Source organism: Passer montanus, unplaced genomic scaffold (genome assembly GCF_014805655.1).
Source record: "Passer montanus isolate IOZ18808 unplaced genomic scaffold, ASM1480565v1 scaffold117, whole genome shotgun sequence".
NCBI lineage: Eukaryota > Metazoa > Chordata > Aves > Passeriformes > Passeridae > Passer > Passer montanus.
In genome coordinates this window covers 763,249-790,426 of record NW_024358389.1, presented here as the reverse complement: position 1 = coordinate 790,426, position 27,178 = coordinate 763,249, and the positions used below count along the sequence as shown (strand labels likewise).

Here is a 27,178-nt window from a genome sequence, read left to right as displayed (position 1 = left end):
CCTGGAAGGGAGATTCTGTGATGTGATCATCAGTGTGGATGGGGTGGAATTCAAGGCTCACAAGCTCATCCTCTCTTGCTGCAGTATCTACTTCAGGTCAGTCCTGGAAGCACAAGGGGATGGGGACAAACACTATGCCCTGACTGAGGTCACCCCACCTCAGCACTTCTCCAGGACTTCCACCTGCCCTGAACCCCTCTCCAAGTGATTTCTCACAGTCCTCACACCTCCCTGAACACCAGGATCAATCCACATATCAGTGGCTCTTGGCAGTGGTGTCGGAGGCGCCCCAGACCCAGTGCAGGGCTGGAGCCTGGCCAGCCTGGCCCAGCTTTGCCTCCCTCACACCCTGTGACTCTCTGGGGTCCAAGACCAAGTGCTGGTGCTGCACCTGGGTTGGGGAAACCCTGTCCCAGTGTCAATTTGGGATGGGGGATGAATGGATTGAGAGCAGGCCTGGGGAAAAGGACTTGGGGTGCTGGTGGGTGAGAGGCTGAACATGCCCTGGCTGTGTGCACTGAAACCCCCCATTGTCCTGGGCTCATCCCCACAGCGTGGGCAGCAGGCAGTGGGGGGATTCTGCCCCTCTGCTCCTCTCAGGTGAAAGCCCCTGCCCTGCTGCCTCCAGCTCTGGTATGCTCCAGAGGCTGTGTCTCCTTTTTCAAACAACCAGCAAGTAAATCTTTAATCAATAAACCATGGGGCCCTTCCAGACTGGCTCCTACCAGGGCCAAAATTGGTGCCCTGGAGGCAGGGGGAGCACAGGGGATGCAGGAGCAGGGTTTAACACAGCAACACCATGTTTTCAGGACTCTGTTTACCAACTGGGACAGCGCAGACAAGATGGTCTATCAAATCCCTGGCATTTCAGCTGAAATGATGGGTCTCATCATCAACTACGCCTACACTGGGACAGTACCGATCACAGAGGACAATGTTGAGAGTTTGCTAGCTGCAGCAGATCAGTTCAATGTCATGGGCATCGTCAGCCTGTGCTGTGAGTTCCTCAGTTCCAGGCTGTGCTTTGAGAATTGCATTGGCATTTGCAGACTCACTGACTATTACCACTGCCCCGACCTGCGCGCTGCTGCCTGCGTGTACATCCTGCACCACTTCGAGGAGGTGTCCCAGGTGTCCGAGGAGTTCCTAGACCTCTCTGCCGAGGAGCTGGCACACATCATTGAGAAGGATGAGCTCAACGTGCGGCGAGAAGAAGCCGTGTTTGAGGCTGTGCTGAGGTGGATCGCTCATGACCCGCAGAACAGGAGGCAGCACATCGCCTGCTTGCTCAGCAAGGTGGGTGCAGCGCAGCTTTGGAGCTGTCCCCAAAGGCTACCGAGGGGGAAACCATCACTGTCAGTGCTCCAACCTCCTCCTTGCGTGTTTCAGGTTCGACTGGCACTCCTACAATCCGACTACTTCATGAACAACGTCAAAGCTCACGAGTACGTGAAAGACAATGCCAACTGCAAAGATCTCATCATCAGTGCCCTGAGCGAAATCTACGACCTGAACTCCTACGGCCAGAGTTCCTCAGTCAACGCCAACCCGCTCACCCGGCCACGCCTGCCCTATGCCATCCTCTTTGCCATCGGGGGCTGGAGCGGGGGCGGCGCCACCAGCGCCATCGAGACCTACGACGGCCGCACTGACAAGTGGCTGAACATCCCCTGGGAGCAGGAGAGCCCCGTTGCCTACCATGGCTCGGCTTATTTGAAAGGCCACGTCTACGTTATCGGTGGATTCGATGGCACAGATTATTTCAACATCGTCAAAAGGTTTGATCCCCTCCAGAAGACATGGCAGCAGGTAGCGCCCATGCACTCACGGCGCTGCTACGTCAGCGTCACCGTTGTGGACAACTTCATCTATGCCATGGGAGGGTTTGATGGGTACATGAGGCTCAACACAGCAGAGCGGTATGACCCAGACACCAACCAGTGGACCCTGATCACCCCCATGCACGAGCAGAGGAGCGACGCCAGTGCAACCACGCTGAATGGAAAGGTAAACTAACCCCAGCTAAGAGAAGGTGGGGTCGTAGCATGAAGAAAGTTCACATAAACCTTCACTAAATTTGTAATACTTAAATTCATAACAGTTCACTAAATCCTGGAGCTACAGATATAAAGCAGCCTACCTGGTGTGGCAGTGACCAGGGGTACAAAAACTCTTGCAGAGCTGCTGCCAACCTGGTGCCCAACAGCCCTTTTCCTGGCCATAGGTGCAATACCAGGCCTGTCTGCTTCATGCAGCTTGGAAAATCAAGAGTAGAATTTTTTCTGGCATCAACTCTTTGCACTGCTGCTACTTTGAATCCAAGATGACCATTCCCACTCTAAAACACAACACCCCAAAAATCCTGCTTCACCATTCATTTCCTCTTCGACACCACCAAGGGTCTAACCACACCATTCACACCTCTCCTGTCCCCAGGTGTACATCTGTGGTGGGTTTGATGGTGATCAGTGCCTCAGCTCAGCTGAAGTGTTCAACCCCACCACAAACCAGTGGTCCCTGATCGCCCCAATGAGCAGCAGGAGGAGCGGAGTGGGGGTGATGGCCTACGGGAACCAGGTGTACGCGGTAAGGGCCAACACCACCCAGCACTGCACTCCTGGGGGTGCCTGCAGCTCCCAGACCTCCAGGGTGGCCATGTGGTTGTGTGAGGTTTAGGGAAGCCAGAGCCAGAATGGTTGATGCACTTCCTGAGGGCGTTATCACCCATCACACATTTTTGGGTACAAAAAGGGTGTTTGGCAGTGTTTAAGCAGCTGCAGCAAAGAACGTAATTTCTGCTGGTGCCAACAGCACCAGCAGCACGGAGCAGGGACTTGGGCCTGCTCATCCAGTTTATCCTCTCCATGAACTGCATCCAGCCTCTGGAGAAATGTCAAATTGACAGTTGCATAAAGTGCTTTGGAAAGCTCCTCAGAGAGCAGGGAGCAATAAGCAAGAGCCATGTTGGGAGATCTTGTGCTGCCACGCTCAGACTGCAGCCAGGGAGGCAGGAGCAGCTCCCACCTCACTCTGCCTGCCAGCACCTGCCTGAGGAACACCTTTCCAAGCTCTGTCCCTTTGGCATTCACAGGTCGGAGGGTTTGATGGGAACAGCCGGCTGCAGAGCGTGGAAGCCTACAACCCCATCGCCAACGCCTGGCACGCCGTGCCCTCCATGCTAAACCCACGCAGCAACTTTGGCATCGAGGTGATGGACGGCCTCTTGTTCGTGGTGGGGGGCTTCAATGGGTTCAGCACCACCGTTGCCACCGAGTGCTACGAGGAGGACACCAACGAGTGGTATGATGCCCACAGCATGGGCATCACCCGCAGCGCCGTCAGCTGCTGCGTGGTGCCAGGACTCTCCAACGTCATGGAATACATCGCCAGGCAACACTACTACCAGCACAGCTCCTCCATGGACATCTTGTTCACCAGCTCAACTCGGAGCTCGCCGTTGTAAATAGTTCCCCTTAGCTAGGAGTGTTGTGATCAGCCATCACTGGATGCTTGTGTAAATAGTTCTGCGTATCTAATAAAGTCTTCTGAGCATCCCATCACTGGATGCCTGGGTAAATCGTCCTCTTTGGGTAATAAAGTCCCCGTGGCAGCAAGGGAGAATGTTCTCTTGTTCTAAAATAGAAATAATTGTAACAGGCCAAAAGGATCATTGGGATTTCAGATTTTCACTCAACAGCACTACCCAATGTATCAGCCACACCCTATACATCAACTTAAAAAAAATCAAAAGCACAACAGAATGCTAGAGAAATAAAAGGTTTATTTTCATTAATTCACCTCTTACAATAAACTTTAGTACAGTGTATTTAAGGTCAAGAACAGGACAGCAGGGTCTGTTTCAAAGGGCCTATGACACACACTACTTTACCTCACAGGTAAGGACAGGAGTGCTGCTCCCCAGGAAACTGCTGTCCCTCTGTTAATGACAGGAGAGCAGAGCTGCTGCAACCCACAGTGACATGGACCCACGAGGAGAATCTGACTATTAATGGTCATCAAACAGCTCATTAGTTCCACACTCTACATTCATATTAGTAACAGGGTTAGATCCTCAAGAGCACCTTTTTTATCAGATTTCATCCAGGACTATGAAATGGGAGATTGGATTTGTAGCCCAACCTAAGGTGGACAAATAAAAGAGCTGAAAATAAATCCAAGCCACAGACCACCTTCTTTACACTTGCTTTTCAAAGCCCACTGGATGTTACAACATCCTGTTACAAGGCTGTATTAAGAACATAAAAAGTTCTAATTCCTTGGGACTGGGTTTGTTTTCAGCCACCAGAGTATTTCACAACACACAAGATGATCCAAGAGTTTGGATTTTAACATTTACTGTAATGGAGAAAAATGTCATTGCAATAGTCAGGCAGAATGCTGGGTACAGCTGTTCACAGCACATGTAACATCAGGCTGTTTGCTTCATCTCTGGAATGGACTCCCACTATGTGCAGGGGAGTCATTAAAAACACAACCCCTGGCTACTAATGGAGTATCCAGGTAGTTATAAAATATTATGTACACACATGGCCCCTGGGAGTTACTGATCACCAGCACCTGGCAGGTGCCACTGGTACTGTGAGCAGAAAGCCAGGACGTGACACGTGTTTGGTGGCAGGAATCAGGACAGGTGTAGAGGTGTGATTGTCCTGAGGAGGAGGAAAACTGCCCCCAAGGTTCTTTTCCCTCAGTGAGGCACCAGCCAGCCTTCTCACCCTTACTGAACACACACTGGGATCCTGCTGGCAGCTGACCAGCCTCCAGAAACACACGGGAGGCATTCCCAGGCTTTTGTTTATGGGATCATTTGATAAACACCCAGCAAGATATGGTGGTCAAGGGCACAAGGAAACTGTTATGGATTCACAGGCTTGTGGGCTAAACTGCAGCCAGAGCCACGAATGCAATTCTCCCAACACCTCATGTGATGCAATGGATTATTTGACCTAAGTCACAAACCACATCTGTGCCACTGCTCCTCTGGGATTCAAGGCTAAAAAACCCCAACTGCTTTAAACTATCCCTGGAGTGGCAGAGCAAACACTGAGAACAGCCTGAGCTGCTGCCAGGCCCCACCCCAAGCACATGGAGGGACAGCAGGCACACACAGCATGCGGCTGGCACACACGGGTTACCTGTGCAGGGATGGGCTCAATCTGGCTCTGAGGGGAGTGCTTTGAGTAAATGCCACAGCTTGTCCATCAGCCCAAAGTCCTCCTGGGAATTGCAATATCAATTTTTGCTTAGAAAAAGCAAAAAGCAAGACTGCAAGGTTTGTTCTTGCCTCTTTGTTGCACAGTGCCATGCATTAAATATTCAGCTCCCGTTCCAACTGAAAGAACCATCTTGGTGTTTCTCCCTACAAATTGTCTGTATTTGATGACAGACTACAAGAGAGCTTGGAGAGAGCTGTGGTGGTGACCAGCCACTGTCCAACTGCCTGTTAAATCCTGCCAGCTGGTTCTGCAGGGTGGAGGACGTGAACTCCTCTCCATTGCTTTGGTGCAAAGTCTGGGAAAGCATCTTAAAATCAGCTCCCACAAACTGCTGTTACATTGATGGATTCAGCACCAGAGGCATTTGCACTTTATCAAAAACTGCTGCAGGAGCAGCAATTATGCACCTACTCCAGCCAGACCTGCAAGAGTCCAGGAGCAAGACTCCATGGATCAACCCCCAGCTTACAAGCCTGCAGCAGCTCTCTGGGAACAGTCAAACCTGCAAACATCACCTTCAACTCACCTATTTCCTCTTGCATGAAGCCAGTAGCATAGACTTCACCTGCCCCAACAACCAAACAGGCAAAGAAAATAAAACATGGTTACCACAGAGGAGTAAACCAAGAAAAACTGTTCAGAATTTCAATTTTGGTAGTTTTTTTTTTTAACTAAGGCTGGAGACTCTCTCACAAACAGACAAATTGCTGATATCAAAGTGGCCCACGAACCACAGAGTGGAGCATTAAGGGATGTACACATCAGAGAAACCTTTACACACTGAGTGGTGGAAAGACTTACCCCAAGTTTCAGATATGATCTGGGCTGCCTGTTGAACTGGAAAAGGAGAAGGAGCAGCTCAGGAAGCAGAACAATTAAGACCAAAACAAATCCCAAATTGGTTAGAAGTTCTTTGCAAAGAACTCACCCACAGCAAAACCACCAGCAAATCATCAACGAACCAAGAACAGTAACAGATTTTCCAGAAAGGTTTGTCTACACAAATTTTGTAATACCCAGGTTACTCCTCCCATTCCCTTCCCTAAGATCCTGAGTTAAGACTGCATGGAAAAACCTGGAACATTCAAAAGAAGGGAAGGATGGGGAGAAAAGGAGGTAGGAAGTATGCACTGAAACTGTTGGTAAATGAAAGGGTCCTGGAGCTTCTTGGACTGGGGAGAAGGAGTGTTCAGTGGGACAGAGAGGCAGGGATGCTCCAAAGGGACTATCCCACATTTTGTTTCCTGGGAGTGCAGCAGGAAGCATCCAGAGCCAACCAGGGCACTTGCATGTACAGCCACCTCAAAATGCCAAAAGGTGTTTAAAGGAGCTTCAATCTCAGCCTCACAGCAAGTGGGGAAATTCAGCTACCTGGAGACTCTGAAAGGCCAGCTCTCCCCCTGCAGAGCACACTGCCAGCTTGGAACAGAGCTGCAGCACAGCTGCTGGGAGTCCCCTGGGACAGCACAGGAGGGCAAAGGCTTCTGATTGTCAGAGAGAGGCTGGAACAGCAGGGGCTCTTTCATCACTTTTCACTAGAACTAAAACGTGCAACATTTGAGAAAAGACCTACGAGTAGCTCAGGTTTCACTACATTCCCATGAAATAATCCCACCCTCACTGATCCACTCTGACAGAACTGAACAGCCAGTGTGGGTGGGTGGCTCATGGCCAGGTGTCACTCCTTTGCTCAGACTGCTGACCCAAATTCTTGAGTCACAGACAGACTCAAACCTGCAAATATACCTGAAAAAAAAAAATAAATCCACTGCCTCAAGCTCTCTTTTAGCAAGTGTCTTGTGTCCAACCAATCATCCATTTATAAACAAACTCTGCAGCCTCTCTACAACACAAATACAAAATATTTAATACACATAGAAACATCCTGAAGTAATTTCATAAAGAAAGATTGTGCTTTTGTTTCATGCAGAACTATTGCACTTGCCTCCAGCTTGGGAAAGCCAAGTACACCAACACCAATCCTGTGAAGTTTAGTCACTGAGGAGAGAATCAAAGGAATGTCAAGAGATAAGTGCAAATGAAACAGGTGCTTTCAAGCACACACAAATGTAACCACTAAATTATTAAGAGAGAGATCTTTGATTTTCCAAGCAGAACTGTTAGAGACTAACTCTACAGAAATCCTTGGAACCAAAGATCTGAGGAAAGAAATAACAGGCTTAATGCTCCCAGAGACATTTCACAGCCCGATACAGGCTACAGCTTCTCCCTGGGTATCATTAAGGAATACTGCTGGATTCATGGAGTGTCTCAATTCCCACCCACCCTCAACTTCTGAGCTTCTGAATTTTCAGTACACAACAGATGCTGGTTTGATGCATCAAATCAAATCCACACCCTCATGTCTTATAAAGACACATCAAGCCTAACAAATGGGTTTATTTCCTAGGCTCATCAGGAGTGATGTGCAGACACTAGCACTCGATCTGGGAGCGCGGCATCCTCCGTAAGCTCAGGGAGTATCGGTGGATCTCCTGCATCTGCCTTTCCTGCATCTGCCTTATTCTATCTTTTTGCCACATGAGATTTTGTGGCATGGGGTACCTCTGTGTTCCCTGCAGGCACCTGAAGGGGATTCTCACGTGGCAGGCAGTGGCTCTGCAGCGGGGCTGTGGCATTGGGGGCAGGAGCATCCAGCGCTTCCGCTCGGCGCAGTAGCGATAGGCCTCCTTCCTGTACTGCTTGTCAATGTCATCGCTGTTCTTCCACCCCCCAATGATGAACACGTCATCCTTGTAGTAACAAATAGCTGCTCCTTCAATGCTCAGGACCTCGGGGGGCAAGGATTCCAGGATTTCATCCGAGGCCCTGCTGCAGATCTTCCCCTTGGCCTCCTCGTTGTCTATGGGGTAACTCTTGGGGCAGCAGGATGCTGTGTGGTAGAAGTTGGTGCTGGCAACAGACATCTGGAAAGAGCAGTAGTTGTCGATGAGGGGCAGGGACTCCACGTCCTGCCACTGCCTGGTTTCAGCATCATATCTGATAATAACAGCCCTGAGCCCGTCCTCGCTGTCGCTGTCCACCGGGGTGCGGGCGGCCACGTACACGTAGCGGTCCTCCACGGAGACAGCTTTGACATCCCGCAGGATCTTCGGCGCCGACTCCAGGTTCAGCCATTTGTCCTGCTCAGGGTTATAAATGGCCACATCTTTAAAGCCTGGACTGAAATTGCCGTGCCCACCAATACTGTACAAGTTGCCTTTCACTTCAGTAAGGCCAAAGGAATGCTTCCTGGTGATGAGGTTTGAAACCTGCTCCCAGATGTTTCTGTTTGGGTTGTACCTCTCCACAGTCTTGGCAAAGCCCGGTTCCATGGAGCCAGCCACGTACACGTAGGACTCCGTCACGGCCACGGCGTGCCCGTCCAGGTGGTTGTGGATGTGAGGCAGGTTGACCCACCTGTCCTCGTCGATGAAGTAGCCCACGCACTCGCTCAGGTAGTCGCCGCCCTCGGACACGCCGCCGATGACCATGATGACGTCCATGTTCTGGCCGAAGCGCGGCAGCAGCGCGGCGGGGCAGGCCGGGTGCTGCAGGTTCCCGGCCTGCAGGTTCTCAGAGCGCAGGGCATGGCTCTCCACGGCCTCGGACACCAGCTTCACGCAGGCCTCGCTGCTCGACACCAGCCGCTCGGACTTGACGTGGCGAGTCAGGTACGTGGGTTTCATCTGAGACAATCGTAGCAGCTTAAAGAGGTCTTCAAAGTACCTCTCTCTTTCCTCAGGATTTTTCTGAACCCACTTCAAAACAGTTTCAAAGAGGATTTCTTCAGAGTCCACCGTGATCTCCGAGTCTGAGAGCCAGTCCCGGACAAGGTGAAACGGCAAAGTGTAGAACTCCTCATCTTGGATGACTTTGTGGAAGTTTCTCCTGATCATATCCTGCGCTTTGAGGGCCAGCTGATTCAGGGAATACATGTGGGCCAAGCTGTGAACCGCCACACAGTTGGAGAGGTTCAGCTTCTTCTTCAGAAACTCTCCACAGAAGTCCTTTAACCGGGTCAGCAGAAACCTGCAGGACAAACAAGGGAGTTTTACATCCCTGGAGGTGTTCCAGGCTAGGATGGACGGGGCTTGGAGCAACCTGGGACAGTGGAACGCGATGAATTCTACGGTCCCTTCCAACCCAAACCAGTCTGTGATCCTCTTACGCTGTGGCCCGGTCCCCGCCAGCCCCCGCCAGGGCCGCACTTACCTGTCCGCCATCTCCAGCACCTCATGGACGTTGCCGGGGCTCACGCGGATGGTGCCGGTGTACATGAAACCGATAACGGCCTCCACCGTGTCGGGGTCGGGGCCGCCCTCCGAGCTCCACTTCTGCAGCTCCACGCGACCCGAGCGCGACTCCGCGAACCCTCCCGAGAGCAGCGGCGTGAAGTATTCGGTGGCGGCGGCCAGGACGGACCGGTGCGCCCGGTACTCGCGGGCCATGCCCGCGCCGCCGAAAGCCAGCGTGATGTCGCAGTACAGGCCGTGGCGGCGCTGCTCGTTCTGCCGCCAGGCCAGGTCGGAGCAGTGCGCCGGGCACCCGAACTCCTCCGCCTCAGCCTCACCGTCCGCCGCGCTGCCGCGCGGGGCCCCGCGCTCCGCCTCGGCCGCCGGCGGGCCAGGAGGCGCGGCGCTGCCGCCTGGCGGAGAGAGCGCGCCGCTGCAGGGCAATGGCGGCGGCGCCGTGAGGGGAGCCGCGGCCAGCGCAGCGCCCGGGAGCCGCCGAGGCACCGCGGCTCCCCTCGGCGCGGCACCCCACGAGAGCCCGCCTCCCCTTGACTCGGGACCCCCATGCATACCCATCCACTCAGCCCGGGAGCCGCTGGGGCCGCCCGGACCCTTCGGGACTTTCCCGTATCCCCCGTCCCCTCAGGCCGGGACACCCATGCATCACCTCAGCCTGGAGCCCCGGGGACACCGCATCCCCTCACTCCGGACCCCTCGGGACCTCCCCGTATCCCCCGTCCCCTCACATCGGGACCTCCTGGATCTCCATGCCTTCAGCCCGGAGCCACCAGGACGCCCCCGGATCTCCATCCCCTCAGCCCGGAGCCCCGGGATCCCGCGTCCCCTCACACCGGACCCCTCCGGACTTTCCCGTATCCCCGGTTCCCTCAGGCCGGGACCCCTTCGGATCTCCATACCCTCAGTCCAGAGCCCCTGGGACCCCCCCGGATCCCCATTCCCACAGCCTGCAGCCCCCGGGACACCACGTCCCCTCACCCCAGACCCCTCAGGGCTTCCCTGTATCCCCCGTCCCCTGAGACCGGGACCCCCCGGATACCCTGTTCCCTCAGCCCGGAGCCACCGGGACGCCCCCGGACCCCCATCCCCACAGCTTAAAGCCCCCGTGACACCGCGTCCCCTCACCCCGGACCCCTCGGGACTTCCCCGTATCCCTGGTTCCCTCAGGCCGGGATCCCCCGGCTCTCCATGCCCTCACCCCGGACCCCTCGGGTCCCCCCGGCTCTCCATTGTGGGGGGCCCCGGTGGTCTCGATGACACCGACCAGAGCCAGGCCCTTTCCACTCAGAGTCTCAGGCAATCCTCATCATTTTCTTCTTCCCCACGCCCTCCCTGCACCTGGGCAATTAGTAATTCTCGCACTCCATGGTACATTGGGTTTTTAATTACAACACAATGAGGTGTATAGGTGGTTATTTCATGTTTGCTATACACACAGTGCAGTTCTCTAACTCTTGTATAATGCTATCATATCTAGCTTGTGTCCTTGTTTATTCTCAACTCCTTTTTTATCTTTTTGACCTACTCTGAAACAGGCAAGCTGAAACCTATATGTAGTTTTTAATCACCTGAAACAGACCCTGAGGAGTAATTGCTTTGAAGGTTATTTTGTTAAATGACAACTTGTCACACATCCCTTAGACACTGTTCAGGGACAACTCACAGAAGTCACAAATGGAAAAAGAATAAATTAGTAATGTGTATTTATTTGCGTTTGGTTACAGTACACAGACAAGGAGGACACTGAAATTATTACTGAGATATTTTTGCAGCTGCAGATTACATGAGTGACAGTGCACAGAGCAGCAGTCAGAGGAAAGGAGAGGTTTGCATAAATACAGACACTGGAGTACAGGGATTTCACAGTTTTCACAGCAGTATGTTACAACTTTACACTTTAAATTACTACACCAGCTTGAGTAACATTGGTTATACTTTAGCACTGGTCCCAGGATTCAGGTACAGTCAGATCAAGGATAAGACCATGGTAAACAAATTGAAAAACAAGAGACGACAAAAAAAAAATCCAAAGTGATGGCTTATGGGAATGACAGGCACGTTCCCCTCATGGGAAAGGTACAGCTTGTTACCAGAATTCAGTAAGGCATACCTATGAGCCAAACTCTACCCCCCAAACCCTAAATCACTTCTGGAAACAAAAATGAAATGAGAATAGAAAAAAAAAAATAAAAGTGTGAGAGACGGTATTAAATACAGCAGGTAACAGAGGGAATAGCACAAGTTTTGGTTTTATTAGAGTAAGTTTCTATCCTTATAAAACAGTCGCTTTGCACAGTTTGACCAGGCAGCTCGACACCTCTGTCCCAATAATCATCTTTATACATGACAGTCCCACTGTGGCTGTCCCCTGGCCAGGCTTCTGTCCTGGAGCACTCCAAGGCAACAGCAGCTCCTCACATGGTCATGTGCTCGGGCAGGACGTAGGAGATGTCATCCCAGGGGTGACGGTACAGACCCTGCTTCAATCTCTTCTGGTCCAGGTAGTGTCCTGAAAGGACAGTGGTGTGTGTTACAAATTCCCATCCCTTTTAGTCTCTGCCTTGAGCTGGATTTCTGAATCCCGCTGGGTTTCAGGTTTGTCTGGTGCTCCTGAGGCAGGGCAGCCCCAGGAGGAGCGAAGGGGCAGGGAGGACAAGGCAAACTCACCAATGAATCCCATACTCCTGCCCAGTACAAAGATGCCATTGAGAGCTCCTATATCAATATATTCATCTGCTTCTTCCCTGCAAAACAGAGGAAAATAAATGGCTCCTGGTAATCAATCTCAGATGGGCTGCCACCTGCTCTAGTGTCAGAAGCCACACAAATTCCTCTGGCAGCTTTCTGCCCCCAAAAGCCAAGCCAGGCTGTTTCCTTCCCATGTCATGGAATTCTGCCCCTCAGGAGCTGGCAGTGCAGCTTCACAGGACCATGATCCAGGAACAGCTTCCCCTCACTCACCGTGTGAAGGAGCCACAATTCCTGAGCACGTCAACAAAGGCCACTCCAATGAAGCCATCTACGTTCAGGATAAGGTTTGGTTTCTGCAGGAAATAAAAACACCCCAACAAATATGTCAACAGTGCAAATGGTGTTCACATGGCACCTTCCACTGCTGATTTGAGGCTGCCTGTAGCTGGGGACACACCAGCCCAGCAGCCTGAGCAAGGGCTACACTCAATGGGAATGCTGGAAAATCAACCCAAAACAAGGGGTCCCATGGCTCAGCCCCCAGAGGTTCCCTGCCAAGGGCCAGCACATGTGCCAACAGCCTGGGATTTACACCCAGCAGTGCCAGTGTGGACAGTGGCCACACAGAGGATGGTTTGGCTTGTTCAGCATTTCCTGGTAGCCAAATGCCTTCAGCCTTCCCAAACTGCAGCTGTACTTGGCTTCAACTCCACCCCAGACACAATCCCCAGCAACAATTTTAAAGCACTGAGCTGAAAATACAGCTAAGGCCCAGTCACTTTCCCTGCCATGAGAAGCAGTGCCCAGAGCAGTTCAGAGCTGGCACCCCTCACCTTGGAAGTTGTGATTTTTTCTACTTCAAGCGCGTAGTCCAGCAGCGGAGTGGCTGGGAAGTGCTGCTTCACGTAGTCCTTGAGAATCTGAACTCTCATGTCAGGGTTGTTTATCTGCAAGTTCAGAGCACATTACAGTCAGTGATGTTGCCTCCTACTGATACTCTTTGTAGATTTGGGAGAATTTGGTCAATTCTGAAACTTGCTGATTTTCTTCCCTTTGTTTTTGCTCTTCCCCCACCCATCCCTAAAAATCCCTCCAGTCTGTCCTAAAGCAGTTTTCTTACTGATTTCACTCGGTGTCCAATGCCCATGATCAGCTTCCCTTCTTTCTTCATCTTATTCACAAATTCCATGGGGATAATCCCACTGTCAAAAGCTTTGCTGAACATTTTGGCTGCAGCATCAAGTGCTCCCCCAAACCGGTCACCCTGGGTGCAGAACAAAGGCAATTACATCAAAGGACTCGACAATTTAGATACAAACCCAAGATTATCTCCCCCATCCACCCTCCTGGTCTCTGGCATTCATGACATTAGAGTTGGGCAAGCACCTGAGAGAAAGCATTTGCTTATCTCTCACATGAATGCCAATTTGGAGCCAGTGCATCTCTGCTAGAGACAATGTGGGGGAAAATGCAATCCAGTGTCTGTTTTAGTAACTCTTGTCAGAGTTCAGGCAACCACAGTCAACACTGACAGAAATCTGGCTACTATGAAATATTTCTAGACTCAAAGGAAACAAACTAGTCTGGCTGACTGAAAAAATGGATGAGATTTGAAACCAAAACCAAACTATTAGAGTTGAAATTCAAAGTGCGAGTGGACAGACACCACCAGTCTGTGACTCTGCAGCCAATCCAAAAATTAGCAGTAATAAAACCTAGAAGAGTAATGAGCAACAAAGCTAAACCTCCTGAATATCAGGTACTCACAATAGTAAGAAGGCCTGAAGTGAGGCTTGAAACCAGATCTTTGCCAGCCCTGGCACAGACAATAGTGTTGTGGGCTCCAGACACAGCTGGCCCGTGGTCTGCTGTCACCATCAGGCACATCTCAATGAACTGGCAGGCATACCTGGGTAACCTGGGCACAGACACCACAGCAGTCAGGGACAGAACACAAATGCAAATGTTTGTAAAGTCCCCAGCCTCATCAGAGCTGAGGTGACACAAGTAGTCACAGAGTGTGAATCAGGGCTAGAATACAGAAGTTTCCTCAATGCACCACAAGACTCATGGAAAACTTCATCCTGAGATTAAAACACACTGTATGCAACTCAAAATGCTGATATAGTGTCATGGAGGAAACACAGAGATGGCATTCCAGTCAATCTGCCCTCACAAAGGAATCCTGGAGTTACTTGTTTTTTTTGCTTAAAAGTCTATTAAGAAACAAGAAAAACCCCAAAGAATCTGCAAGCTTTCACAAGAACTGCCTCACCTCCTCTGAAACCAGAGCAGGCCTAGAACCCCTCCAATTCCCATCTCCTCTTTGAAGACCTCAGTGATGGGCATCCCAGCATAGATCAGCTCCTGTCCTCGCTCGTCACAGATGCTGGTCATGAAGGAAGCCGGTTTGCGAATCAGCCCCAGCTCCTGGAATTGCAGAGTAAAAACAGGATGTTAAACACCCCACACCAGCAGAGAGGGGCAGCACAAGGCAGAGCAGGCAAACAGCCATGCTTCAGGTTTGCCCTCAGAGCAGCTTCCACAGCCCAGAACCAGCACAAGTAACGCTACAAAGCACAAGGTGCAGCCCCAACGTGGCATCCAGAACCACAGCCAATGCCCTGTCTGACTGCAAGAAACCCAAAAGCAGCTGAACCAGCACAGCTCACCCTTGCCCAGGAGTAATCCATTGGCACAGTTGGAGGAGGCACTTCCTCAGCTGGTTCAATCACTCTTTTGGCCACAAGATCCTGGTACACAGACCTAGGGAGAGAATCCATTCAGTAACTTTGGTCCTTCTAAGAGATCCAAGAGAGGTGATCTAACCTAGACTTTAAAACCCCACAATAAACAGAATCTGCTTTCCTTAAGCAGAAATATATTCTCTATCAGGCCAGGATCAGTGTCCTGACAGCTTCTGTTCACTGCTGAAGGTGCCCTGTGAGTGTGACTTACTGGATGAGCTCTCCCAGCTCATCGAAACTCCGGGGAACAAACACTCCAGCTTCCTTTAAGGCTTTGTTCTTTGCTACAGCAGTTTCAGAGGCCTGGTTGGCACAAGCTCCAGCATGGCCAAACTGCACCTACAAACAGGAAAAGAGAGCACTAAGAAATACAGATTGTTACTTGCAGAGAGTGCAGCAGAACAGAGCCCTGGCTGGGAACACCAGTGGCTGCACATCTGTCTCCTGTGGGCTACCAAAACTCCTGGCTGCAGCCAGAGCCAACAGGGCAATCACGGGGATGTTCTGATCTGGAATCCCTCCAGGCTCATTCACTTTCTGCCTCCTAAAACTGCCCCGCTTCAGAAATGTTGATGCTTAACAGAGATCTCTGCCATCCCCACTGCAGAAACAGGCAGCTATTGCAATTTCCCTGGCATCTTTGGGCTCCCTTCACAAGTAAGCAGAATCCCCTGGAAATTTCCTGTGACAGAACTGTAGAAGCACAAGATATCTTTATCATTTGTATTTATGAACTTTTACACATTGAAGTTACTACTGCCCGTTCTGGGAGGTTTAGGTACAATCAGTGAAGTTGTGTTTTCCTTCCTGTTGTGGATATACTCCTATTTTATGCATTTGCCCCATTTTTACACATACCTCTGAGGAGAACATGGTGGCACAGGTGCCAATGCACCAGCACACCACTGGCTTGGTGATCCGGCCCTCTTTAACACCCTTGCAGATCTTGTACTCTTCTGTGCCCCCAATCTGCAGGGAGAGAGAGATGGTTACAGCTGCACTTTTGACAAAAGCAGTTCCAAGACATACAAAGAAGCATTGCTGGGAGTATTTTCTCTTTTTTTCCACAGAATAATGGCTGAGGTGTCAGAACAAACCTCCTGATTTATCTTTTTCTTTTTTTTTTAATAGGGAAAACTATGCTTGCCTGTGGAATACATTCAATTTCTTTTGACGAAAGCAGCAAGAAATAAAATTAGGAATATACAAGAACAGTAGAAGCTGCTATTTAGCATCCTTGAAACCAGGTCAGATGCTCCCAAAACAAAAGCCACACACAGTTATTTCTCAGAGAGTTAAGTGGTCTCACTCACCTCCCCCAGTACTACAATCATCTTCACTCCTGGAGTATCCTGATAACGCAAGACATGATCCATAAAAGTTGAACCAGGATATCTGTGTGCAATCAGGAGAAATAGTAGAAATTTATTTAATATACTTTTCTGAAAGAAAAACTAACACCCAACCTGCTCTTCCTTCTCCAAATTACCAACAATTCCTCTGCTGACCAACTTAAAAACCATTGTCTGCTGAAGGTGCCAACTCATACCTGTCTCCTCCAATGGCCACCCCCTCGTAGACCCCATCAGTGGTCCTGGAGATGATGTTGTTGAGCTCGTTGGACATCCCTCCGGAGCGGGACACGTAGGCCACGCTGCCAGGGCGGTACAGCTTCGATGCCAAGATGTTATCCAGCATACCTCCTGTGTTGCCTATCTTAAAGCAACCTGGCTTGATCCCACCAACCTATAAGAAAAAGGTGTAAAGCCCTTTAAAATCATGAAACCGAGGAACATTTGTGTAAGGCAGCGTTTCCATAGAGAAGGGAGGATGGCAAATACTTTAAGGTGAGATACTGGCATGCACTTCCTGTGAGCAAAGACGAAGGGGATTGTAGGATGCACTTCATCCATTGCAGAAAGCTGATCTGAAGGTTAAAAAGACAAGAGCAGGTGGCCATCAGTACTTACAGTTGCAGGCCCAATGATGGTGACTCCCTTTTTATCAGCTGTCTTGATGAGTTTGCGTGTCAGGGCCTCCGGAATGCCCTCGGCAATAATGGCAATGGTGCGGATCTGCCAAAAAAAGAGAAAGAAAACCACTGGTACCCCACAGAGCTGCCTCTTATCAGGCCCCCGAGAGATCATGCTTGGGAGGTCACTCTGTGCACTCTATTATAGTCAGCCTGAAGTAGTTACTGCTAACCCAAAAGGCACCAAGATCCTCTTAAATTGCAAGTCCAGCATTAGGATTTGCCAGGGACCCTCAGTATCCTCCTTACATTCTGTAAAGGGTTAGAACTGGGGGTTATCTGCTAAGTCAGAAAACCTAGACAATTTGCTAATGCCATTATGGTTTAAGAAACTCCAGTACCATGCTGACAGGGTCTTCCTTCTTCATTTGGGCTTCTTCTGGATCCTGCACTCACCTGAGGGTAATTCATGGTTTCAACAGTGCTGTCGTAGGCAGAGCGCAGGGATGCAAAGTTGATGAGAACATCCACCTCTGGGTGCTTCCTCATGGCATCTGACATGTTCTTGTAGACTGGGATCAGGATTTCTTTGTGGCCCCAGTAGAACTTCTGCCTGTGGTCACCGCTGTGGGAGAGAAGAAGAGAAAGCCCTGACCTGAAGGCTGCTGGAAAGGCAAAGGGACACAGTGCATGCAGACAGAGGAGTTTACAAACCCCATTCTCAGTCCCTGAGCTGACTGAGACACTCACGAGCACGTGAGCATGTCTGGGGAGGGACCATATGACAGCAGAAGGTTCTTCAGAGAATAGGACAGAGCAGCATATGGAAGGAGACGGGCTAATGGGGACAGAGGCATCCAGCAAGATGAATAAGCTCTCCCACAGTGAAGTTACCAGAGCCTTAACTCTACTCCAAGCTGGAAGACAGAATGAGGCACAGAAAGAGTAATGAATGAGAGGCAAAGCTGTGTCACTGGGCTGGTGCTAACACTGGACTGAGGGAACAGCAAACCAGTAGCTGTAGTGAACAGCCAGGACTGCAGTGGGAGGGCCTCAACTTCCCAATCCTGCTACAGGGGGGTTCTGTCCATCCCACAGGCACTGGAGGGGAAGCACCTGGGAAGGTTTCACTGTTGGTATTTATACACAGTAGATGCTCTGAGTGGAACTGCAGTGAACTCTGGGCAGGCATTTGAGTGTGTGGATACTGGCTGTGCTCCCATACCAGTACATTCCTGACAGAACATTCCAGGTTTTGCCAGCCTGGCTCCCTCCAAAAGGTCAAGCAGAATCAGATAATTACAGGTAGCCTTTAACTTCAATCCCTATTGCTTTTTCCTCCTTAATCAAGTGCAGCACTGCCAGAGGCTGCCACTCACCTATGGACATGGGTGTGCCTGCACTCAGTACCCTGAGGTTTGCACTTGCTGAGAAGTCATTACAGAGCTGCAATTACCATCAGAGCTGCAGAATAACAGTACAAGGTCTTAATTGTCAAGAGGAGAAATTCTCTGCAGGACAGAGGCTGATTAGACATCAGCTCTCCAGGATGTCTGTAAATGCCACAGGAATGAACCAGAGCTCCTGCCTGGCCCTGGGCTCCCACCTCACTGTACTGGAAGCAACAGCTGCTGTTTTCCTTCTCCCTGCTTGAAGGGAGACCCCCACACTGAGGAGGTACAATAAAACAGCTCATGCACACCCAACAGCCCTTCTCATCCCTGTAGGGATGGGTAAAAGAGGGTAAACACCACAGGGGAACTCTCTATTCCACCAAAGGATCCACAGGCTTCCTGCCTGCTAAGAAATCCCTGCTGCTATTGGAAAGAATATGAACAAGATTTTATTTTTTTAAAAATTTTGTTTGGTTGCATACCTGCTTTGGTTTGTCAGCAGAGCTGCTATGATTCCAGAAAATATTTGGAGGGGTAATTCCTGCTGCTGCAGGCACAAATCAAGGTGTCTTAGACAAGCACACAGCCAAGAGCAGGTGAGTGGAAGAAGCCTTACACAGCCTGCCTGCCTTTGCTAGCACAAATCAAGGTGTCTTAGACAAGCACAGGCACAAATCAAGGTGTCTTAGACAAGCCTTACACAGCCTGCCTGCCTTTGCTGAGCCAGGGGGCTGGAAAGAAAGCCCAGGTAGCCAAACCTGCCTTACACACTAAGTGAAGAACAGAATTTGGATATCTTATAAAAAGTGGAACTTCAATTCTGTGGTGAACACTAAGCTGTTTCAACAGCACAGCCCAAAATCAATGGTTGAAGAAAGCAGCCTACAAAGCCAACCCAGGGGTGGAAGGGAGCAGAGGAGAAGGTGTTCCAGCAGGGACAGAGACCAGGGCAGAGCCCCACTAAAGAACCACAGACACTGAGAGAAGAGGAAGGTCACAGAAGAGCTGGAAGGAAATGGAAAAGTGACACAGTCACAGGCTACTCACGTGAAGGGATAAACCATGGCAGCCACTGAGGGCTCGTCCCGGGAGCAAATATAATCAAAGTCCAGCATTCCTTGGACAGCCCGGGTCTGCATCCCCCACACGATGGCCTTGGTGTGGCGGCTGAACAGGGTTGTGGCTTTACCTGCTCAGAAAGAAGGGGAAAAAAACAACAATCCAGCTTCAAACCTGAGCAAACACAAACTGCACCTTCGCCAAATGGCTGCTGAAAGGCTCCTGGGTGGGTGTATTCCCCCTCCTCCAAACTGAACTGCAGTTTGCAGGATGGAGGAGCCACACTGTGCAAATTAAGAAACTGTAGATGAATTAGCAATCCCTTCCTTGGATTCTGAACACAACAGCCAGGTTTTGGGGTTCACTAAATGGGCAAGTGAACCACAGGAGACAGCTGGTCTGAGAGAGAATTAAAAACTGCCTCTCCTCTCATGAGCCTTTCATATTTCTCCCAGTTTTCTTAGGCAAAGCCGAAGAGAACTTTGAATTTCATGTATTTATTTGCAGATAGCTCACAGTCTGGGTGAACCATGAGAGGCTGGTCAGGGCACCACAGCAGAATGATGGAAAACTTTAAAAACATAAAGGGCAGGAAATGGGGGCACAAAGAAAATAAAAGGAGCTCAACATACTTGGGTTTTCTTTTCTTTTTTTTTTTTTTAATGATCAGAATCCAATACAAACTTCATGGCTCCAAGAATTTATATATGGCCCAAAACCTGGCTTCAGGGGCCAGAGTCACAGGAAAAGCAACAGCTCAGCCAGTGAGGATGGACTGTTGGCTTAAAGTCTATTTAAACCACTTGTCACAGCACCACAATGAGTCTCGCCTTCTGACTGCAGGCAGAATTAATTTTAAAACTTGTAAAAAATCAGAGCTGATCCACCTGCTGATGCCAGCTTGGGCTACTGCTGAGTTCTTCCTGGATTTGGATCAAAGGTAAACAGCATTAGAGATTAAACAGGACACTGTTCCTCTGGCTTCAACAAAAAATCAGTCCTTGCTCTCCAGCCCTACACACTCACAGCTCGGATTCACTGCAACATGACTTGCTATTAGGAAACTGAAAATTCTGTTTATCTGGCAGATTCCTGCAAGGGGGTACCAGGAGTGTTCCCAGGAACACCAAAATGCAGATGCAGAGAGGCAATGATGTTTGTCTGAGAGCAACAATCCAAGAATTCCCCTTCTACTGTCCCTCCTCATGATAAGGGAGGTAACTTGAGCTCTGCTTTGCCTCCAGTTCAGCAGTTTATTCTCACACAGCACAGAGCCCAACAGAGTTTTAAAGTCCCTATAAAATAACTTCACTGAGCACAAGCTTTAATGGTTTGCTGGACTGTTAAGGCAACATTTAGTTAATTTGTGACTTTTCTGTACTTTCCAAACCTGATAACCAGTGCCCCTGCACCACTTTATTTCCCTTTGAAATAAGATACCAGTTATTGGTCACTCCTCCTTTTGGAAAGCAAAGACAACAGAGCTTTTCACTCCGTGCCTCAGGCTGTTCTCTGTGGTGGTTGTGTGGGGGGAGGGAAGAAAAAACGAAGTTTGAGACCTGGCCCTCTCTCCCCCAGAAATAGGAAATATTTGTGCAGAGGCATGTGTGATCTGCACTTGAAAAAACAGATGAGAAGATGGTGACAGCTAAAAATGCTGGGCAGGAGGGAAGGACTAGACAACACAGCAAACTTTTGGAGAGATAAAACAGCAACAAAACAAAGAACTAAAAAAAGTCAGCTGCCAGTGAGGCCAGGCACATTCAGCAGGTCACACAGGTCCTACCTGAACCAGATCTCGAGGCTGGGACTGAATCTGTTGAAGAGAGAATCACTCATGCAGTGGCATGACAGAGCTGCCTGCTGCCAGCCTGCTGGCCAGGCACCCAGGCAGGTGCTGCAGCAGCCCTGCTCTCCTCTCCACAGCACTCAGGGCTTTTGGGTTTGCTCTTGTTAAAAAAAAGCAGACTGGATTCCTCTCACTGTACTTCCTCTCGTTGTGCTGTTCCTGAACATCCCAGATCAGGGCAACTCTGACTTGCTGTGTGTATGAGCTCATGGCACAAGTGAAGTTGCTAAACCACTTAACTACACTCAAGAGAAAGATAGCCAGGTACCACAAAACTGCTTCCTTTTATAGCCAGGGGAAAAAAAAAGCATTTGTCTCCTGCCCATCCTGCCTTTGGGAACAGCAGAGCATTGCCAGCAGCACTCCCAGGGCTGCACTTACCAAGAGGTGCTGTTGGTTTTGCCTTCTTAGCTGGAGCAATGCCATCTGGTTTGGACTCGGAGAAGGAGGCAGTTCTGCTCGTAGCAGGAGTCTGAAAGATTCAGAAGCCAAGTCAGTGAGAGACAGTGCTCCAGGTACGGCCTGGAGCACAGAGGAGGAGGTGGCCTCACTTTGGCTACACTAGTCTGTGGCATTCATATTTTCTGAAAAATCCCTTCACCCAGGACTTTTCTCCTGGGAAGCTGCAAAGCCTCAAAGAAAAAGGAAAACCATAATTATCTGATTTGCTTCTCCTGTGTTTTGCTCCTTTGGAATGTGTTTGGAGCTGGTTTACCCACAGGTGATTGTTTCATTGGTTTCTGCTGTGAGTTGTTTTCACTCATTGGCCAATTAGTGCCAAGTGTGTCAGGACTCTGGAAGGAGTCAAGTTTTCATTATTATCTTTTTAGCCTTCTGTAAGTATCCTTTCTGTATTTTTTAGTATAGTATAGTTTAGTGTTCTTTAATAAATTATAGTATCATAAAATAATAAATTAGCCTTCTGAGAACATGGAGTCAGATTCATTGTTCCTTCCTGCCACGGAGCACCCTGCAAATACAATACTGGTCTACCACAAATAAAACCAAAGAAAACGAGTTTTCAGTCAAGCAACTGAAAAACTGAATGACCCCAGCAGGTTCAACAGTCACCCTGGCAGCTTTGAGAGGCCACATTTTGTGCACGAGTGAGACGGGTGTCCTCTCTGGATAAACAGCACCAGCACAGCCACGTTTGTTTCCCTAAAGCTTCCTACAAATACACCAGTGGCCAAAATGCCTTTCCAGGCAGCTGCCCCCAGGGCTCCCCACCCTGTCCCCTTTCAGGGGGGCTCACTCACCGAGGGGCTGCCGCTGGCGTTGAGGAGGAAGTTGGCGGTGTGGGCTGCGGCGGGCGGCTGGTTGGGGATGGGCCGGTGCCCCAGCGCCATGCCCACGATGGCTGTCATGTGGGTCTCCGTGCCAAACACGTGGATGGGGATCCCCGTGGTCTTCCCTGTGCAAGTACACAAGAGCAGTAGACTCACTCGGGGGAAGCTCAGCAGAAAGCTGTGGAAGGCCAGGGCACCCAGGGAATATTTCTCTGTCTGCTCTGGGGTGTCCTGACTTTGACTCTCATGCATTTAGAAAGTTTCCTAGACTTCAAGATAAACTAGAATCCACAAAAATGTGAAATAGATTATGGAAAGTAGTGTAGGTGTATCACTTGGTGAGAAATTGAGGTTTTGGGATTTTTGGTATGATGTGGATGAAAGCAAGATGGAGGACACAGAGTGTCATCCTGGGTTTCTTCTTCATGCTGCTTCTTCCTTCTTCATGGGTTTGGGTGGCATTTTGTAACTGGGCACAGAAGTCTGCATTATGGGCTCTGTGGGATCAGTTATTGGGTTAAAAGAGAAAACAATCTAAGTGTCAGTTCTTAATTGGATAGTTTAGTCTTAAAAGACCTTGTAACAAGAGATGTTGGCCATTTTGTGCCTTCTAATGAAAAGCTGAACTCACAGTAGGGAGACTGTTTTACTGATAAGAAATAATAAACACTTGAGTCTGAACATGAATTACTATCTCAAGTGCCTTTAATCCAGACCCAGAGAAACCAACGACTGAAACCCCCACAGAAAGGCAGTGGAAGAAACAAGATGCAAGAACAAAACTTAAGGATGAGCTTGGTCCTTACCAACTTCTCCCATGACACGTAACCCTTCCTGGTAGTTCGGGCCTCCTCTTCGTACAAAGATCCTCACCTCGTGCTCCTTCAGAGGGCCTTGGTAATCCTTAATTGCTCTCACAATGCCCTAAAAGAAACACACAGGACAGATGAGCCAGGCAGCCAGACATTTGCCCTGTCCCATCATCTCAAACTCCTGGAAGAGATGGACTATGAGCCTCAGCCGAAGATGGAACTGGGAAGAAGGGCTGGGGGCTGACAGCTGTGTGTTTGCTGGTGTTTGAGGCTGGTCACTTACTTTAAAGGTGGCTGCTACATTGGTGAAGTTTGCAATGCTGCCTCCGATAATCAGGATCTTCCCTGAGGGAAGAAACACAGGTAAGTAAAGCCATTTCAAGAGCAGAGTACTCCTAGATCAGGAAGCAGTTAAGGACATAAAGTGAAACAAAGCTGCAGAGTAACCAGCTGTATTTAGCAGAAAAAAAAACCCTAAAGCAGCTAAGTTTAGTAGAGCCTGCAAGATAAGAGCTTTGTACCAAGCAAGAATGTTTGATAAGGATCTCTCAGGCCCCATGAAAAACCACAAGTCTTCTCTTTGAAGCAAGAGCTGACAGAAATCCAGCCCTGATTAGTTCAGAAGGCAGAAGTACATTGGAAGCTCTGCCAGGGAAGGCTAAGCATAGTAACAGCCCAGATTTATCCAGGTTTTTCTGCCAGACAGGTTCACAGCTTTGGAATTGAGCATCTCCCTTACCTTCTGGGTGTTTCTCTCGGGTCATGAGGGACAGGATAGTTTTAGCATAGTCATAGGTCTGCTGCTCACTCGGGGCTCCTGAGTACTCCCCGTAGTTGGCCAGTTCATTCACACCCCCCAGGTCACAGATGGTGTCACTAACAACACAAAAAGCAGTTATTGATGAGATTAGGTATCATTTGAGTCACTATAAAGTTCCTAAAGTATTTCAAATCCCTGGGCAAGTGGGATTCTTAACAGAGGGACAGTGTTGTCTGCTAAAAACAACTGCTCTCATCTTGGTGCCAGCCACGATTAACCTTGTCATGCCCCCCAGAAGCAAACTCAGGGGCCACTACAAAAATCATATTACCCTCAACACCCTCCAACCAGCTTGTTTCTTTGTAAGTCAGAAAGGAACTGTCTCTCTGCAAGAAATTGTATCTAGCCCTAACCCTTCCATATTAAATTCCATAGCTGACACTATTTTCCATAGCCTGGTGAAATATCTGCACAGCATCTTCACTCTGAAGAGATCCCAAACAGTCACAGTGCAGGAAAAATGGCTTTAGGAGACTCTACTTTCCAGAGGCTGCAGCAATTATGTTCTCCCAGCACTTGAAATCCTCACTTCTATTACCTGTACACCACTGAAGCACCACCACCAGCCACCATGGTCCAGATCCTGCCTTTGGGGTTCAGGATTGTGAGCTTCAGGCTGGCCCCACTCTTGGCATCCAGGTCAGCAATGTAGGCTTCCTGCAGAGAGAGCAGCACAACCTCAGCTTCCCCCTGTACCCTTTTCCATCCCAAAGGTTCACAGTGCTGGGTGCGTGTGGACACACAGAGTAATCACACCTCAGGGACAGCAGAGCTACAAACCCAGCATTTGTCAGGGACAGCTCCATCCATTCCTCCATCACACAACAGGCACAAAATCTGAACAGAACTGTCAACTCTGTTCTGGCCTTGTCCGAGACTGAGACCTAAGGAAATCTAAAAATCATCTCACCCATGGTGACCACTCTGGCTGTGCTGGAGCCAGGAACATAATCACTGAGAGCTTTAATTTGGCTCAACGTGGTGCCCCTGCAGCCCAGTGTGCCAGGCTGCTGAGCAGCACTTCATCAGAGTTCATTAACATTCCCAGCAAAGACTCTGCCATAACAACCTTCCCAGGGACTCAGAGAGGGATGATTCAGAGACAAAAACTGAACTAATCCTTTTAAGAGCAAACTGAGTTGAGTGTTGGCATCCAGCAAGCTACATGGAAAGGAACAGCTAAATGGATTTTCTGGCCACAGTACAAAAACCTTCCAACTGAAGCATAATTATAATCATTAAAATGAAAAAGTCAGGACAGAAATCTTTTTGGAGAGAAAAGAACAGACCCCTGAAATAAGTAACAGAATAATTAAGGAGAGAGCTCTACTTCCAACAGCCTCTGAAGCTGCTGGGACCTGTCTGCAGCAGTCCTTGTGCATCCAGCAGTACAGAGCCAGGGAATTTGGAGAGGGAACAGGCACTGCCAGCTTTATGGTAAATGCTCATTGTAAACTGTCCTCACTTTTTGGAAAAACAGGTGTATTAACATCTTCTTACTTCTAAGTTTCAGAAATGGTGACTATCTTTTCTGGATTCACCCTTGGATGCAGCATGAGCACACAGCTGCTGCTCTGTTCTCAGAACCATCACTGAAACACTGAGGGAATGTCAGCTCCCACAGTAACCACTGCTCCAAGAGAAAAATAGTGATGCTGAGGGGAGCAGCGTGGGCAGGAAGCACAAGAGGAGGCTCTGCACAGGCACAGAGCTCTGGCACGCAGCTGACAAAAGTTAAATATCAGCCTCCATTAAAAAAAAAGGTCAATTCTGAATTAAAGAACTGACCAAACAGAGCTGGGAAGCAACTGCAGTTCAGAGTGTGATTGTGAGCAGTCCTAGGACTACAGCTACCCATGGACAGCACTGCCAAGGGACTTGAGACACAGCAACAAAACCACTGGAAACAGCAACAGCATGGATATGGTAATCACACATCCTCTGAACAGAGAGAGACATAGCTCTTTCCCAGGTTTTCCTGGGAAGCTGTGAGAAAGCTCAGAGAAAGAATTAAAACAATTATTATCTCAACCTCTGCACCTGGCAGGCAATCTCTATTTGTCAAAGATGTTTACAAGGCGTTGTCCCTTCTTGACCAATAAGTGAGAGAAGACTCCTAAAGGGCAGTCAGGTCTTAGATCCACCATTGTTTCTACAAGAACTGTGGATTTCTAATAACAAAGTGCCTTTCTATGCCTCCTGATGATGGAGTCTCTGTATCACCTTTGTCGGTCCCTGATACCCCTTCAGTGATACATGGCATACAAGCAATGAAAAATTCAGGAGCCAGTGAAGGAATTCCAGCTGTCACTTGCCTCAGGATAAGCTTCCCTGCCAAAAGGAGGGGGGAACTCCACATCCCCCCACTTCACTTTGCAGATGTAGTCAGCTGTGGCGTCAATCTTCGCAGCCAGATCAAGGATGTAAACACCATCCTTAGTCACCACTGCAGGGAAAAACATCACAATTAGCTCTGGGTTGGACAGAGACACATCACAGATTTACTCCAACAGCTGGTACCACACAGGCGTCATTGCAAAAGCTGGGTGACTGCTGCTTCCCTGGCACTGGGCAGTATCAACCAGCCCCAGCAAGTCCCCTGAGGAATTAACCAGTAACTGTGGCCATGGTCCAGGCTCTGTCTCAGGGGATATTTTGTTCTACAGTGCAATTTTTATATTCTTCAGCTCTGCCCTAACATTCCATTCAAGGGAATTTTTCATTTCCTCATTTTTAATTCACTGAATGAACAGCTCAAAGACAGATCACTGCCATATCCATACTCCTGCACATGGCACCTGCTGCTGTTGTGAATTACAGAAGCAAAGGAAGGATCAAGAACACATTTCAGTAATTCAGAACAGAAAGTTCTGCTTCCCAAAATATTCATTACCTAATGGATTGATCTCAAGGTACGTAAAATACAGATCTTCATAAAGGTTGAACAGGCCACAGATGAAGCTGGCCAAGACGCTGTAAAAAAAATTAACACAAATTAATGAAAGCAGCCAAATCTAAGTACAGCATTCTCTGTTCATTGGTATTAGTGGCAATC

General features: G+C 49.3%; 3 protein-coding genes across 5 annotated transcripts in view; 1 reads left to right on the top strand and 2 right to left on the bottom strand.

Moving 5' to 3' along the window:
• Positions 1–814: 814 nt before the first annotated feature.
• KLHL10 (kelch like family member 10) lies at positions 815–3,519 on the top strand. Its single transcript, XM_039697128.1, has 4 exons — positions 815–1,296; positions 1,390–2,007; positions 2,437–2,586; positions 3,092–3,519. The coding sequence occupies exons 1-4, from the start codon at positions 844–846 to the stop codon at positions 3,461–3,463; spliced, it is 1,593 nt and encodes a 530-aa protein (XP_039553062.1). The 5' UTR covers positions 815–843; the 3' UTR covers positions 3,464–3,519.
• A 242-nt stretch (positions 3,520–3,761) lies between these two features.
• On the bottom strand, positions 3,762–10,042 carry KLHL11 (kelch like family member 11). Its single transcript, XM_039697201.1, has 2 exons — positions 9,453–10,042; positions 3,762–9,269 (listed from the first exon to the last, which is right to left on the bottom strand). The coding sequence occupies exons 1-2, from the start codon at positions 10,040–10,042 to the stop codon at positions 7,673–7,675; spliced, it is 2,187 nt and encodes a 728-aa protein (XP_039553135.1). The 3' UTR covers positions 3,762–7,672.
• Positions 10,043–11,176: 1,134 nt separating this feature from the next.
• The window catches only part of ACLY (ATP citrate lyase), a 27,213-nt gene continuing 11,211 nt past the window's right edge, over positions 11,177–27,178 (bottom strand). The window contains exons 5-28 of one of the 3 annotated variants that reach the window (XM_039697170.1): positions 27,017–27,096; positions 26,439–26,569; positions 24,662–24,780; positions 24,043–24,179; positions 23,587–23,648; positions 23,298–23,415; positions 22,462–22,616; positions 21,584–21,674; positions 21,140–21,169; positions 19,342–19,483; positions 17,357–17,525; positions 16,899–17,003; positions 16,478–16,674; positions 16,242–16,323; positions 15,787–15,897; positions 15,140–15,267; positions 14,854–14,947; positions 14,457–14,611; positions 13,949–14,099; positions 13,302–13,445; positions 13,015–13,128; positions 12,452–12,534; positions 12,158–12,234; positions 11,177–11,999 (exon numbers count right to left, since the gene is read on the bottom strand). In XM_039697170.1, coding sequence (XP_039553104.1) covers positions 11,905–11,999; positions 12,158–12,234; positions 12,452–12,534; positions 13,015–13,128; positions 13,302–13,445; positions 13,949–14,099; positions 14,457–14,611; positions 14,854–14,947; positions 15,140–15,267; positions 15,787–15,897; positions 16,242–16,323; positions 16,478–16,674; positions 16,899–17,003; positions 17,357–17,525; positions 19,342–19,483; positions 21,140–21,169; positions 21,584–21,674; positions 22,462–22,616; positions 23,298–23,415; positions 23,587–23,648; positions 24,043–24,179; positions 24,662–24,780; positions 26,439–26,569; positions 27,017–27,096 — 2,770 coding nt within the window. In that variant the 3' untranslated portion in view covers positions 11,177–11,904. The remainder of the gene's footprint in view (positions 12,000–12,157; positions 12,235–12,451; positions 12,535–13,014; positions 13,129–13,301; positions 13,446–13,948; positions 14,100–14,456; positions 14,612–14,853; positions 14,948–15,139; positions 15,268–15,786; positions 15,898–16,241; positions 16,324–16,477; positions 16,675–16,898; positions 17,004–17,356; positions 17,526–19,341; positions 19,484–21,139; positions 21,170–21,583; positions 21,675–22,461; positions 22,617–23,297; positions 23,416–23,586; positions 23,649–24,042; positions 24,180–24,661; positions 24,781–26,438; positions 26,570–27,016; positions 27,097–27,178) is intronic. The other 2 variants (XM_039697171.1, XM_039697172.1) reach the window with 2 other exon arrangements.

What these genes read in the sequence shown, in the direction of transcription:
- KLHL10 (XM_039697128.1), top strand. Translation starts at nt 844, where the DNA reads ATGGTCTATCAAATCCCTGGCATTTCAGCTGAAATGATGGGTCTCATC. An exon ending in TCGCCTGCTTGCTCAGCAAG is followed by an intron (nt 1,297 to 1,389) that starts GTGGGTGCAGCG and finishes TGCGTGTTTCAG; the next exon opens with GTTCGACTGGCACTCCTACA. An exon ending in ACGGGAACCAGGTGTACGCG is followed by an intron (nt 2,587 to 3,091) that starts GTAAGGGCCAAC and finishes TGGCATTCACAG; the next exon opens with GTCGGAGGGTTTGATGGGAA.
- KLHL11 (XM_039697201.1), bottom strand. Translation starts at nt 10,042, where the DNA reads ATGCATGGGGGTCCCGAGTCAAGGGGAGGCGGGCTCTCGTGGGGTGCC. An exon ending in GTGCTGGAGATGGCGGACAG is followed by an intron (nt 9,270 to 9,452) that starts GTAAGTGCGGCC and finishes TTTGTCCTGCAG; the next exon opens with GTTTCTGCTGACCCGGTTAA.